Source organism: Sturnus vulgaris, chromosome 4, assembly GCF_052056855.1.
Source record: "Sturnus vulgaris isolate bStuVul1 chromosome 4, bStuVul1.hap1, whole genome shotgun sequence".
Classification (NCBI taxonomy): domain Eukaryota; kingdom Metazoa; phylum Chordata; class Aves; order Passeriformes; family Sturnidae; genus Sturnus; species Sturnus vulgaris.
The window spans coordinates 26,692,536-26,706,940 of NC_142246.1; the positions used below are offsets into that span (position 1 = coordinate 26,692,536).

General features: G+C 48.6%; 1 protein-coding gene across 1 annotated transcript; it reads left to right on the forward strand.

The window, feature by feature from the left end:
- The first annotated feature begins 1,275 nt into the window (after window positions 1–1,275).
- On the forward strand, window positions 1,276–2,307 carry GSX2 (GS homeobox 2). Its single transcript, XM_088164441.1, has 2 exons — window positions 1,276–1,773; window positions 1,967–2,307. Exons 1-2 carry the CDS (start codon window positions 1,323–1,325, stop codon window positions 2,305–2,307), a joined length of 792 nt encoding a protein of 263 aa, XP_088020567.1. The 5' UTR covers window positions 1,276–1,322.
- The last annotated feature ends 12,098 nt before the right edge of the window (window positions 2,308–14,405 follow it).

Genomic DNA, 14,405 nt, shown 5'->3' on the forward strand with positions numbered 1-14,405 from the left:
TGTTCAGCCTCTAGTAATCAGGCGTAGTCTGTGTTTTCTGCTTTAAAGCACAATTGTCACTTCCCTTTCCCAGTGTCAAGTGGGATGGGATCCGCAGTCTGTTTAAACGCCGCTTCGCATCTGCTAAACAAGAACGCGATAGTCCTTCTATTAGCGATAAGTCTCTTCTTAAACTCCCATAAAACAGGTCATTGGAAAATCGCGTAATATGCTGCGAATACCTTGGCTTTGTAATGCACTCTGAAATGCTTCGGAGCCACCGACCGTATTTAGCTGTTTATCCAATTTTACTTTGAATGATTGCTTCAGCAAATTTGGTGGAGATCAAAGAACCCCTCCCTGACATGTTCGCTTTTCATTAGCACTGCGGTCCTGGAGCGGCCGGGGAAGTTCGCTTGGAAGTTTTCCGTTTTGATACCGTTTGGCTGAGAAGTGTCCAGATATTTGAAGGCTTTGTCCATTGCAGTAATTGGCAATTTGGCAAGATTCACTTGAGGTGAAAAGGGCGAGGAGAAAAAAAAAGGCACCCAACCCACCCTACGTGCATATGTATGCGCAGAGACACAAACACCTCCATCCCTAACTTTATATCAATGTGTACCTGGCTCCTCTGATGCAGAAAGGGCCTCCTGAAGGAGTCCTGAGTGCAAGGAGTGGACCGGACTGGGGAAAGGTGTTGGCCCCAGGCCTCCGTGGGATCTACGGCCCCTTGGATGTTCTTTTACTAAGGGTGAGGGGGGCGGAGTTGAACCGCTTGTTTCAGGGCATTACCTGCTCTCATCTCTCCCTCTGGGAGAGGGAAAGGAGCGTTCTCCTCAGGGAAGACCCCCGAGCAGAAACTCCTTCCGATGAATTTCATCGCCTGCCTCCCGGGTGTGTTGACAGAGGGACATGCCTGCAAGCGCGACGTGTGACGGGGCCGCGGAGCAGCCGCCCCCTCCCTTCTTTCTCTGCTCCTATAATTTATTTGAGGCGGAGGCAAAGGAGTGAAGTCATCGGGCAACGAGCAAGCACGCACACTTTGCCCCCCTCCTCTACTCTGCTTTGGTCCCCCCCCCCGGCAGCCTCTCCTGCCGGCCTGGGAAGCCGGAGAGATTTAGATCTGCAAGGCTTTCAGCCATCACGTGTTTAAATACTTGATATAAAACCCCGGCGCAGGGGATCCAGGCGGGGGGACTTTAAGACCAGCCCTCTCCAGGGACCCTTTTGTTCAGCTCTCAAACATAAGCACCTTCTCGACTCGCCAGGACTTCAGTGGCAACTTGGCCAAGCAGGAAAAACTCGACTTTGGAGAGCCGCCCTCGGCCTCGCAGCCCTCCGCAATGTCACGCTCCTTCTATGTCGACTCCTTAATTATCAAAGACTCCTCGAGGCCAGCTCCGTCCCTTCCTGAGCATCATCACGGCCAGGACTTCTTCATTCCTCTCAGCATGCCTTCCCCCCTCGTCATGTCGGTGTCGGGCCCGGGCTGCCCGTCCCGAAAGAGCGGCGCTTTCTGCGTCTGCCCGCTCTGTGTCACCTCGCACCTGCACTCCTCCCGCGGTGGCAGCGCCGGCGGGGCCATCCCTCTGCTCAAGAGCCAGTTCCCCAGCGCCGCAGGCGAGGCCCAGTGCTGCCCGCGGACCGGCCACGCTCACCACCCGCCGCAGCACCCTCCGCCCGCCGCCTCGGTGCCCGCGGCCGCCCTGGGACACCCTGCGCATCACCCACCTGCCTGCGCCGCCACCACCTACAGCGTCAGCGACCCCCGGAGGTTTCACTGCCTCGGCATGGGTAGGAGCCCTGCGGCCGCCGGGGAAGGGGGGGCAGCGGGAAAAGGGGTGTCCCCAAGGGAGAGCGGCTGCCCCGGGTCGGAAAGCTGCTGGGGAATGTCTTCTCTCTCTCTTTCTGTCTGCTTGTCTGTCTCTAGCCCCCCTCCCCGCCCTCTTCCCTGTCCCGCTGAAGTTCGCATTTCTCTCCTGTCCAGGAGGGTCCGAATCCAGCCAGCTTCAAAATGGGAAACGGATGAGGACTGCTTTTACCAGCACCCAGCTCTTGGAGCTGGAGAGGGAATTCTCCTCCAACATGTACCTGTCCCGGCTGCGGAGGATCGAGATAGCCACGTACCTGAACCTGTCCGAGAAGCAAGTGAAAATCTGGTTCCAAAACAGGAGGGTGAAGCACAAGAAAGAAGGCAAAGGCACCCAGCGAAACTCGCACGGAGGCTGCAAGTGCAGCACCAGCCAGGGGCATTACCCGCGGTCGGAGGATGAAGAGTCTCTATCCCCCTCATCGGCTACCGAAGATAAAGAGATCTCCCCGTTATGAGCCCGGCTCGGAGCTCCGCTCCTGCCGCCGGGTCCCAGCCCGGGGCGAGGTGGCGGCACCGCGACTTACCTGGCACCGCTGCCCACGGACGGCAGCCCGCTAACCTGCAGCGGGCTGGCCCTCGCCGCCGCAGAGGTTTAATTGTCATCCATTCGCAGTAATAGAAAGATATATATATATATATAAATATATTTTCGGAATGTAAATGTTTTAGTCGTGGGTGTTCAACCAAAACGTTATTTATGTAACCCCAGGAGAGGGCATCTACTTTTTCTAAAATGTAGCATGGGACAAGGCTCACATGGCCCAGAGTGCCTTCCTCTGTATCCCCCCAGGCAATTTAAAGGAAAAAAAAGAAACGCATTTGAAACCGAAAGGCGAGTCATAAAAAAAAAGCCACAAACAAACCTGAAAATCAAATTAAAACCTGTAGAGAAACTTCTGGACGGACTTCCTAACAAAAATAAGAAAAGACATAAAGATCACCTGTTTGGGTTTGGGACGGTTGTTTGTCTGTGAATAGTTTTATATAAAAATTATATTTATATTTATTTAAATAAATGAGATCAGACAAGAATTTAATTTTTTTCTTCTTACCCTCCCCCTCCCTCGACCCTTCCTCCCATCAAGTGCCAGCCCAGTCGCAGCAGCGAAGGTGGACTGGCTGGGCAAGGTGTTTTTCTTTGCAGTCCTTGTCCTTCGTACAGTGAAAGCATCGCTGTGTATGTATCAGATCTGCATAAAGAGTGAAAAATAAAAGCCATCGGCTACTAACACGAATATATGTTTTCTGTTCCCCTGTGACTCGGGACGGCTGGGGGGCGGAGAAGAGGGGGGGGCTCCGCTCCGGCCGGAACGCAAGTACAGCCGGTCCTCGGAGTCCAGCAGCCTTGTGTTCCTTCCCAGCCCGAGCCAGCGCACGCCCTCCTGGCGACTGACAGCTTTCTGCCGTCTGCTGGCCCGGCGACACCGCATTGGGGACACGCGGCTGCCGCTGGCCCAGGGCCGCTTGTCACGGCACGGGGCCGGAGAGAAGGGCTGTGCTCCGGGATCCCGCACACAGCTCCCAGCCCTGCTGCCTGATAGCCCCCGGCTCTTCCCTCACCGAGGGGCTGGCTGCACACGTCGGCCCTTCATCAGGCTGAAACTCCGCTGAAGTTGTTATATGGGTCGATGTTAAGCAGAGATCAGGGATTTTTTTTTTCCCCCCCTCAGGCGGCAGAACAGCGTTAGCTCTTTTCAGTGTTGATTTCATTAGGCGCCTTGACCAGGCTTAGGGAGAAGATCTGAGTGCAAACCCGTTAGGCTGAGACATGGTTGAAGTTCTCTGCAATCTGCGTCGGGCAGCGCCCGGCCATGGGTCCCATCCTGCCTCGGCCTTGGGCAGCCCATCCTCAGCGCCTTGCAGGAGAGTTACAGGCGGCTGGTGGGAGTGGGATGGACCTGGAGCTAGTCAGTCCCAAATGAGCCCCTTTACAACTTTTTTCCTAGCTCCTGCAATACTGGCAGACAGCAAGTGTATATACAGCCAGCAATATAAGCAAATCAGAAGTGCCTTTTGCACATTATGTTATTTCTCTCACCTTTTCCTTGGGTGGATTTTCCACTAATCCAATATACAATTTTGACTTAAACCTCCAAAACTGTGCCGAAACATTTTTCATAAATAATTACCTCAAAAATCCCTATACTTGCAGTGCTTAATCCCTAATTTTGGGGCTTCAGCTTCAGGTCTCCAATTTGACTTGCCTGCGAGCACCCTGGATGCTGAAAAGAGAGGCAGCCCCAGTGCAGTGACACTTGTATTGCTTGTCTGTCTTGGAGGAGAGGCCAGGTACATGGGCAGGGCTAGGGTAGGATGGAAAGAGCCTGGTATGGGCACTACCCAAAGCCTGGACCAGCTTCAGGGCTTGGGCAGAGGCACTGTCAGTGCACCCACTTCTAACAGAAAGGGAAAGGAAAGGCAGGACTGAAGTTTCTAGCCTGGACTTGGAAAACAAATACAAAATCTTATTGATCCGTATAACGACCATTTCACTGCCTGAGCTGACTACAGAGGCCAGAAGCCCATATGCTAGCTGAGTGGCTGGGCATGTTGGTTACGCCAGTGGCAGTCCTCTCACTTGCCAGGCTGGGGAGACCAAAGAGCCAAAGGAGGTCCTTATGATTCCTTCCCAGGGGAACTTCATGAAAGGTGTGGCTGAACTTGTTGGCCCTTCTTCCGCTAAAATATGATGAGGTGGAATCTGGAAACTGTTAATTCTCAGCCTCAGTTCGCCTGTGTCTAATTTGCTTCTATAATCACAAGTGGATCTTTTCTAACCTTGAAGCTTTGGCAGAAGGCATTAGTTCCACAGAAAGTACTGCCCACCCTCCCAGCAATGTCATCCCATGGTGTAACAGGAGGAAGTCAACAGCAGCCTGAGAAAGCAAAACTTTTCTGGGTGAGGAAAAGCACCAGTGTCTGAAATCTAAAACTGCTAAACTCAAAGATATTTTAAAACTACAAAGATACACTTGATAGAGTGTGTATATTCTCAGTGTAACTCTGTGGAAATATGCACCTGTAGAAATATGCACAGTTGAGACAATATTTAATTTTATTTCAAAGTAAATGTTTCATGTAAAAAACTTTGGAAAAGAGGAATGATGCAATGGTTTTGCCCCAAAACATCTCAGAAGGCTGATACAACCAGCTCGACCTGATCCTGGCAGTCCAAGTCAGTGTGACAGAAGCACTATGGGAAGTTGAACGTACCATAATTTGCAGGAAATGTTCTGTAGGGTTTCCACATCCAGCATTCAACATTTTGAAATTTAGGCAAATTTACATTCAAATATGTTGGATTTTTCCTTCTGCACTCCACTCCCCCCCTTCTTTCTATCCTTTCTTTTTCCTTCCATGAAGTGTGAAGTGCAATTTTTTCCCCCTCGCTCATCTTGAGTACTGAAGACAGGCAGTGTTCAGCTCCTAATAGAGCCACTCCTGACATAACTTGGTGTCAGAGGAGTTGCCTGTGTCCTGGGTGGATTTCAGGTATGGAACAGCCTCTAATGACCCTCTGGGTCTCTTGGCCCCCAGCAGCTGCTGCTCTGGACCCCCCATAAGCAAGGATCTGCAAGGGGAAAGTCGCACAGCTAAAGCCTGAGCGTTTGCACAAGAGATGCGAGTCATATTTGTGAGCGACCCTGCTACTGACCTTCTGTGAAGTGTTGGGTAAGCATCGCTCCAGAAAAGCTTTCTTTGAGATATTTATTTACTAACTTAAATTCTATTTAACTCTTAAAAAAAAAATCGGAAGAAGAAAACATCCATCTTGAGGAATTTCCCTGACCTTGGTCTGCATGGTGGAGGTCAGACTCATGGCACTGACTTCTCTGGTTGTGCACCCCTGGTTGAACCTCCTCCCATGTCCTGATCAGGCAGCATTGGCCATGGGCTGCTGGAACTTTGCAGTACCGAAGATATTCCCTCACCGTACTCTCCCAGCTGCTCTTTCAAGCCCTGAAGTCCCCATAGGAGCTGCTGAAACCTTTCCCCACTGTCTGAGCTCTTGCCCCATTGCCAGCATCTTGCACCTCTACCGCAGACTCCAGGAAGTGGAGGCCCTTGGGTCAGCTCCTTGCTTCCACCCGTGGTGTAGCTGGGACACAGTGGCAGGTATGCTCCAGAGACTCCCAGACCGCAGAGCTCAGTGTTCTTGGCTGGCTGCACATCCTCCCTGGGGAGTATGGGGCAGCCTAGGCCTCATCAGTGAAGCCCCAAGCACTGACAGAGAGCATGGCTCACAGTGCAGGGATCCAGGCCAAGGAACTGCAGGAAACTCTCCTTCCTCGGTATCTCCTGTTGCTGCTGGGGCAGAGAGGGGACAGTCTACCTAATCCCGCTGCATTCACCTCTAGTTTGTCCAAATTTTCTGCTCCCACCCCTCCCACTGACCTGACCCCCATGGGACACGGCCGCAAAACGAGGCCACGGCCAGAAAGGATCATTCGGGAGTTTCTGTGGTGCCCAGGAGGATAAGATGGCCAGGAAGGGGCAAGTCCTATTACCACCGCCCCAGGACCCCAGCGAGCATTCTGACACCAGCTCGGAGGACGCAGGCGGCGGGGGAAGCACTCCCATTCTGGATCCGGAGCCGAAAGAAACCCAGCCAAAATAGTTGGGTTGGTTTTGTTTTTGTTTTTGTTTTTGTTTTTGTTTTCTTTTTTCTTTTCCCCACTGTTGATGTTGTGTAAGTTTTTGCGGCTGCTCAAAAAGCATGTTAAATAGGAGGACGGGAAGCGCACTCCTCAGCCTCCGCACACCTCCGTCCGTTGGATCGGGTCTCGGTCAGGGTGAGAAAGCCCAGGCAAGGTCGGCAGCCGGGCCCGGGGGTCCTGGGTGGGACCCCGGCCCTGGGAAGGCGCCCTCGCTCTGCCGGGCCCCCGTCGGTGGCGGAAAGCCGTGCGCCGGGCAGCTGCCGGGGAGTCCCGCATGACAGCGGAATAACAAACAGCCCGAACCCACTGTGCCACTCGGAAAACCTCGGAGCGTGTGTCCGCGCTGCAGCGCGCTCAGCCTCGCCGTGAAAGGGCCGATTTCACGCAGGTTCTGCTCCGCGCCCCTCTCCGCCCCCCTGCGCGCTTCCCAGCCGGCCCCACTCAGGGCGATGCGCCCGCATCGGCCCCTCCGCGCCTCCCCCCTGCCCCGACCCCAGCCGGCGTGTCCGGGGGGATTTAAGCTGTTGGAAGCGAACCCAAAGAGATCGGAAGCGTGTGCTGTGTGCTCTGGAAAAATAACTAGTTTCAGATTAATGAAGGAGTGACAATTTCAAGGCTAACGTTGGCACTGCCCAAGCCAGAGCGTGGGGAGCTCGCCAGGCTTTGCTTTATATTGTCTGCTTTTCTGAAGAGCAGACAAAGATGGATAGAGAGACATTGAAAAGCAGGAGGCGTATTTCAAACAGTTCAATAAAGAGGGTTGTCACTTAAAGACAAGAACCATAGTGCTTTGATGACTTTGTATTAGCCTTACCGTTTCAAATAAGTGACTCTACTCTCTTTGCGGAATTCACCGAGTTTTAGTAGATGACACTTCAGTGAAGCCGCTTTAGACAGAAATGAGAGCTCGTAACTGCGGGGCTTCTCTTCGGAAGGGTTTTACATAGAGTATTGCCTACCCGGGACTTTTTCTTCCCGTCCTTAAATTAAAGAACTTCGGTAAAACCGAGATTTACCATTTACGTGGAACCGCTGTATGAAATAGGGAAAAACGCTCCGCCTCCGTGTGAATGTAAAGAAAGCGAAAGGGAGACCTCGACACGACGGCGAGAAACTCTGCCTCCCAGCAGAGTCCAGCACCACAGGGGCGGTCTTTCCAAACCAGTTTCTGCACCCTCGGAGAAAGCACCGACACAGAGTGTTGGAAATAAAGTTGTGGAGTCCCCCAGGCAGCCCATGCGTGTTCCCCCGCACCCCAGGGCACGGTCCTGCGTGTACACGCAGTGTCCCCGCGGCCGTGTCCCCTCAGGTCCCCGGCCCTTCCTCCGAGCTCTGGTGGGATGATCCCTTCCCTCTGCCCGGGGTGCCGCAGCCCCGGAGTGTGCGCCGTGGGAAGGGAGAGACGTTGCAGCCCTGCCGGGGGAGATTCTGCTGCCAAACTCGATAATTATTTTATATATATATAGATGTAAAATCTTTTTTAAGACGAGGACCCCCGACCGCTGCAGCCCCCCAGGCTTTGAAGGCACAGCGAAAGGGCTTCACTGTGGGTTTGAGAGAACCATTTAGTCACTGTTTCATTAGGCACTATTTGAACCTTGCAACATGTGGTAATTTCTGGGGCAAGCTGAAAAGGGGGGATTATGTAGGAGGGACACAAGGAAATTAGCTAACGGTTAATTTAACTCGTTTTCTGGTAGAATTTTCGATACATTCCTAATTGACTGAGGAGGCAGGTGAAGTCTTCAGTCCCAGGCAGACTCATTCACGGTGAGAATAAATGGCTCTTTTTCAACTCTCACTGCTCACAATATATCATCAGGGAAAAGACATGCAATGAATATGTTGATTTAGGGTTTTTTTTTATCATTATTATTAATGGAATTACACCCTGCTACGCAGGTGTGAGGGTAAAACCTATACTGCTATGAAATCAGATTAACAATGAAATGAGAATTTTATTAGCTTTCTATGTCATATAGACCTGGATTTAAACTGTCAAAACAAGAAACAAGAGGGGGGAAAAGATAAGTCTGAAGGAAACAATGCCAATCAATGGGCAGAAATAGTAGCTTGGATTCCAAATGCTAATTAGCTGTAATTCACATGAATATTGACACTCCGTACTCTACACCATTTATATCAAATAGAGAATATATGATTAGCCCATAATGGCAAATCTCTTTTGAGCCCGGGGTTTGCCAATTAATCCTCACCGCACCAATTTATTACGAAACCGGAACACTTGGTCGTAAGGTCCGATTTTTAATAAAAGGTCGTGTCGAAAATAAACTCTGTCTGACATTCTTGCCGTGCTCGCAAAGGGAAAGGGATCTGGCCGGATCGGAGCGTCCCGGGAGCGTTTGGGAGCAGCCAGGGGAGCAGCGGAAAAGCAGCTGTGATCCTGCACCGGGCAGCTTCGGACACCGGTGGGCTGGAGGGGACCCTGTGCTCGGGGCGGTGGGATGGAGGAGGTGACCCCGTACTGGGGCTGGTGGGCTGGAGGTGACCCTGTACGGGAGGCTATGGGATGGAGGTGGCCCTGTGCTGGGGGCGGTGGGCTGGAGGTGACCCTGTGCTGGGGGCGGTGGGCTGGAAGCGACCCTGTACGGGGGGCGGTGGGCTATAGGCGACCCTGTGCTGGGGGTGGTGGGTTGGAGGGGACCCTGTTCTAGGGGCGGTGGGCTATAGGTGACCCTGTGCTGGGGACCGTGGGCTGGAGGGGACCCTACGCCAGGGGGGTGGTGGCGGAGGCGCTACCTGCGCGGTGCGCGGAGGTGTTGGGCGCAGCCAGGCAGGACCCGCCGTCGCCAGAGGAGCCCGCCACGTCTGCCGAGGGCCCCTTTGTAACCTGCTATAGAAAATGGAGGTATTCTGCATGACAAAGCCCAATTAAGCTCTCTATTCAGGACTTCTGCAGCTGGTAGCCCATTGGGAGAGTGGGAGGAAACGCGAATATATTCATTATGCGAAGGGGCGGTGAAAAGTACCAACAACCGCGGGTCTGGGTTGGGTGTTGGGTATGTTTGTTTGGTGTTTTATGTGTCGTTCCCGTTATCTATATATGTAATTTGGTGGCAGGGGTGGTAGGAGGAGCAGGGGCGGGGTGGGCGCTGCCGGGGGCGCACAAGTCCCGGCGCACGGAGTCCCCAGCGGGCCGGGTCTCACTCACAGCTGAAGGAGCATTCTCTTGCAAAGGGGAGCAAGGAAAGCTGCCTGCCAGGCTGCAGGACAGCGCTGTGAAACTGTCGATTAATATACTAGCAAAGCTGTCGGTTTCCTGTAAGAATTCTCTCTCTCTTTCTTCATTGTCACTCAACAGGGGTCAGCTATGAATTGCCAAGGGGCTTTCACAGGCTGAGGGGGCATGGAACTCCAGGGTGGACTGAAGGCCATCCAGACAAAATACTGGAGACCTAACACTAAGGCTGACCCAGACAATTAATTTATTCATTTGCTTTCCAGTTCTACCTTCCTGAGCCAACAGGCCATAATATATGCATAGCTGTAGTTGGTGTGTAAAACACAATTTCCCAGAGTGTCTGAGAAATAGCTTACATGTTATAGTCATCTTACCCTAAATAATCTGACTCCTATAATAGCAGAGGAATTTAACTCAGACCTATGTGCCACTGCACACAGAGCTGTGTTTGGGACCACGGAGTTTTCACTACTGACCACCAATGCATACATGTGAGTACAGACCATTCCATTTTCTTCTGTAGAAGCATAACACGACAGAGAAAATTCCATCTCTCCATGCTCCCAGTATTCTCAAAATGCCATGAAGTTTAAGCCAGAATGTGGTCAACCACACATGCAGAAGATGAAAATAGCATTAAGCCAAGGAGCATTAGACATGTAAAATGCATTTGAACAAAACTCGGTATTCCATTTTTTTTCTCCAGTATGTTTAGATTTTAACAAATCTACCACCCTTGTTGTATTTTTCTAGAACAGTTTTCAGAGTAGTCATGGCCTCATATCCTCAGTGTTGCTACAGAAAAGCAAGTAGACATCTCCAGTTTAGGTGCTGTGAAGGAGGGTGACATTTCTTTTTTTTTTTTAATTCCCTTGGAAAACCAGTCTTTGCTTTTGATATATCTGGACTGGATAAACAGGGATCCTATGCCAACTTGGTTTGAACTAGTAATCATAAATGCACCACAATGTATCTTAGACATTTTTCACAATTAGACATGTGATTCCCTCAACCAAATACAGAACAGTGTAGGTGAGTCAATCTTGCTTGTCTAAAATCTGCAAGAACCCTGAGGGGAGCTAGAAGAGTAACAGAAAAAATTACTACTTGATGCCATTGAGATCAGTTTTAATTTTGCTATCATCATTTTCATCCACTCCCACAGTTTTGTTTTGAAATTGCATTTTTGACAGTCAAATGAAGAGCTGTAAGGAGGGGCAGTTTTTTGTTTGTTTGTGTTGTTGTTATTTTTCAGCACGATCTGCCAATTTCATATTGCCAGTTTAAAATTATTATTGAAATGCTGCTGCCATTAAGAAAAGATCACAAGAGTTTTTGGGCGTTTTGGTATTGTCTATTTTCTCTTGCTAAAACATTTTTCAAGATCTGATTTGTCTTTTGTAATTAACACAGGACAGAGTGGGTTTAGGCAATGTACAATTTAATAGATTGTGGCAGTTCAATGCACTGAATTTTTAGAAAAAGTTGTCAAATTGCAGTAAAGCTGTCAATTTTTTTCTCTTTTCCAATTGCTATTAAATATGAGCAAGTGATTGCATGCACAGAAAGTAGCTTTCAAACTTTTTTATTTTTTCTTTCTTAGGCAATGGTAAAACTTATTGAGTTCCAAGTGCATATTTCTCCCCACTAGTCTGCCTCACCAACGGATTACTTCTTGAGACAGTCTCCCAGTTTGTGAGGAAATGAGCAGACATTTTATTTATCAGAATGAGTTTAAGCTAGAAATTTGATTTAGGGATGGAATTCAGACCTTGCAGGTGAGCTGCCATTATAGATGAGCTTGAGAAGGAAGAAACTCCCAGCTAAAGATCTTTTCCAAAACAGGCACTGAGTCCTTCAAACGCCTTGATTTGGAACTTGATACTTTTGGAAACATTCAGGAGCAAGACCGAGATCCTCACCTTTATACTTGGAGGGTTTCTTTATAGTCTTTACTATCAGAATTTTAATAGGGCCAGCAGTTACTGGAGTTGTCTCCATGGGGTGGGAGGACATGTGTCCCCTGCCACAGCGCTGACCTGAGCCATTGCTGCTGCTGAGATTGGAGCAGCAGTGCTGGAGCTCACCATCCAGGGTGCAGGCATTGTGCCCATCACACAAGCAAAGGGGGTAATGCTACTTTTTGCATTGAGGGAAATCCTGTACAAGTAAATGAAAGCGAATCCTGAGAAATGCTGGCTGCCAGAATGATGTGTGTCAGCCTTGTTTATGCTGGAATCTCATGACAGAGGACAGTGTTGTTGCTGAAAATGATGGCCTTTGCCTCTGGTCATTCACAGTTCTCTGGACTGTCCCATGTTTTGCTCTTTCTTCTTTCCTACGGAAACTTCTGCCCTTGCCTTCATTCCATTTCTTGAGAAATACACAAAATCAGAGGATGTGATCAGGTCATCCTGTTTACAGCCCTGCACCTACATGGGAGGAGAGACTATCAGTACATCTGTATGACTTCTACACTTTTCTAATTGACATTGGCTAATAGATACCAAAATTACAGGGGAGCTGAGTGAGTGGGACAAGCTTGAGAAACACACAGGTGAAGGTTCAGACAAATCACTGCCATAATTTTAGTCACTTTAGAATATGATATTTACAGTATCATCTGCTGGCAGAACCTGCACTCCCATAGCTGCTAGGTCAAAGTTGAGATGGTTTAAATAAAACCTTCAGTGTAAATGCAGGCTTTGAAAGAGTTTTTTTTTCCAGAGGAAGACCTCTGCTGTGCTTGAGATAGACGAATATCAGCAGGAACCACGGTCTGCCTGAAGCCATAAAGATGACATACTTTGGTGGTCCTTTGCCTATAAGAACTAGGGGGTTTTGACTTAAAAAGAAAAGACTTGCATAAAATTACAGGAAGAGGAGAGAGTAAACATAGTGCATATTTAGAGCAAAGGACAGCACTGATCTGTTGTTGTTTTCATAACTGTTTTTTTCCCCTTGTTAGTCTTGTGTTTAATTCTTCCCATACTCTAAAGAGAAATGGAAGAGATTCACTATTTTTTTCCTTATGTTAATGTTCTCCCTGATGCCCTCCAAGGCAAACTCCTGGGCATTTGAAGAAATTCGACATTTGAAATTAAAGACTATTTTTTGTGTAAAAGGTGAAAAGGAGATATAGATGTTTGAAAACTATTTCTGCCTTACCCTAATTTAGAAGGGCCAGCTTCAACTTCCCCAGCCTCTGCAGCAAGCTCCAGTCCTCAGCTAGCATGTCCCTCTCTGTATCTTCACCTTGGCTTTTCCATTTAATCTTATTCAGGTTTCAGCTTATCTTGAGGGAACATGTGAATCTTCTAAGTCACATTTTGCAGTAAATAGGAAGGCAGGGTGTATTATACCCCAGCCTGTCTGTTATATAATGCTGTCTTTCACAGAATTAACAACACAGAAACAACTGGTTTTGCTGGATTTGTGTTATTCCCTTCTTCCTTTTTTGGAGGTTATTTAGGAACGAGATAAGGAAATGTTTCTCTTTCACCAAAGAGTATAAATCTTTGGAAACAAAGGGAATAATGTTGGGCAATGGTTTATTGCTCTTTTGTTGGTTTTATGCACATATGCTCTAATACACATATGGATGCACAGTTCTTTCTACACACTGAAAGGAACTATAGAAACTAACAGAAAATTTTGTATTTGAAAAGATAATTTACTAATCAAGATGTTATACATTTGCAAAGACATTTTTTGGCAGGGGACGCTGAAAAATCTGCAGAATTAACAGCTCTACAGATGGGCAGCATCCAGGTCTGAAACAAGGAGTGAAAAAAGACATGGTCCAGCCAACTCGGAGAGGGACTTTAATGGGAAACTGTCCTTGGACCAATTTGCTCCAAGATAGAATTTGAACTAATGCCATCTAATGGAGAGTGGGAATCACTGCGGCAGAAGATTGAAGTTCAGGGGAGCTGGGTGGTGGTTCCCCCCGGGCTCCCTTTGGAAGGTATGGTGAAAGCAAAAGGTGAAAGTTGAAAAAAAAAAAAAAGTGGAGAACAAAAGTTTTCCCTAAGAAAAGAAGTATTTTGATTCATTGGTGATTTTACTGTTCAGGCTGCCAGACTGTATAAAAGAGGGAACAGGAATGACCATCAAATCAAAGAGGAGACGGGGATTTGAAAACTTCATTGTTATTGTAGCTAGAAGAGAAAATGGCACAACATGAATCCATTCTAGGGGCAATGATTGTAAATGAGAAAGGGAATGGCACAAAGGTAACCCTTTCCAGTCCTAACAAGGTACACTTGTGTGGTCCTAACACCCTTTGGCTCTCTATTTTGTGTAATTTGCTGGTTTCTTTGCTAGAATGACTGAATGCTTGTAGCCCTGGAGCAGTGAATTAGCAAATACATCTTCATCTTCGGAAAACAGAAGTTTCCATTGTAATTACATTAATGCTAACCAATAAATATATTTTAACCCTTCTATAGCATCATGAAAGAGATGTTACAGTGACTAAAGCAATACTTTCTGTATCCACTTAGAGCACTCCAAAAGTGGGATGTTTTTGCTAAGATGAACTGTATTCTCAGCAAAAAAGGTCAAGGGGCAAACATTTCAAACTCTGTGCCTGGCTCAGATATGTGCAAACACAACTGGAGGTACAAACAAACCTTGAAGTGTCCATGCAAACATAAGTTTGCAGAAGCAAAGCAGGATGTACACGTAAATG

Bases quoted from the DNA above. Each gene is read 5' to 3' on its own strand.
- GSX2 (XM_088164441.1), top strand. From the start codon at position 1,323: ATGTCACGCTCCTTCTATGTCGACTCCTTAATTATCAAAGACTCCTCG. The intron at 1,774-1,966 runs GTAGGAGCCCTG...TCTCCTGTCCAG, and splicing joins GTTTCACTGCCTCGGCATGG to GAGGGTCCGAATCCAGCCAG.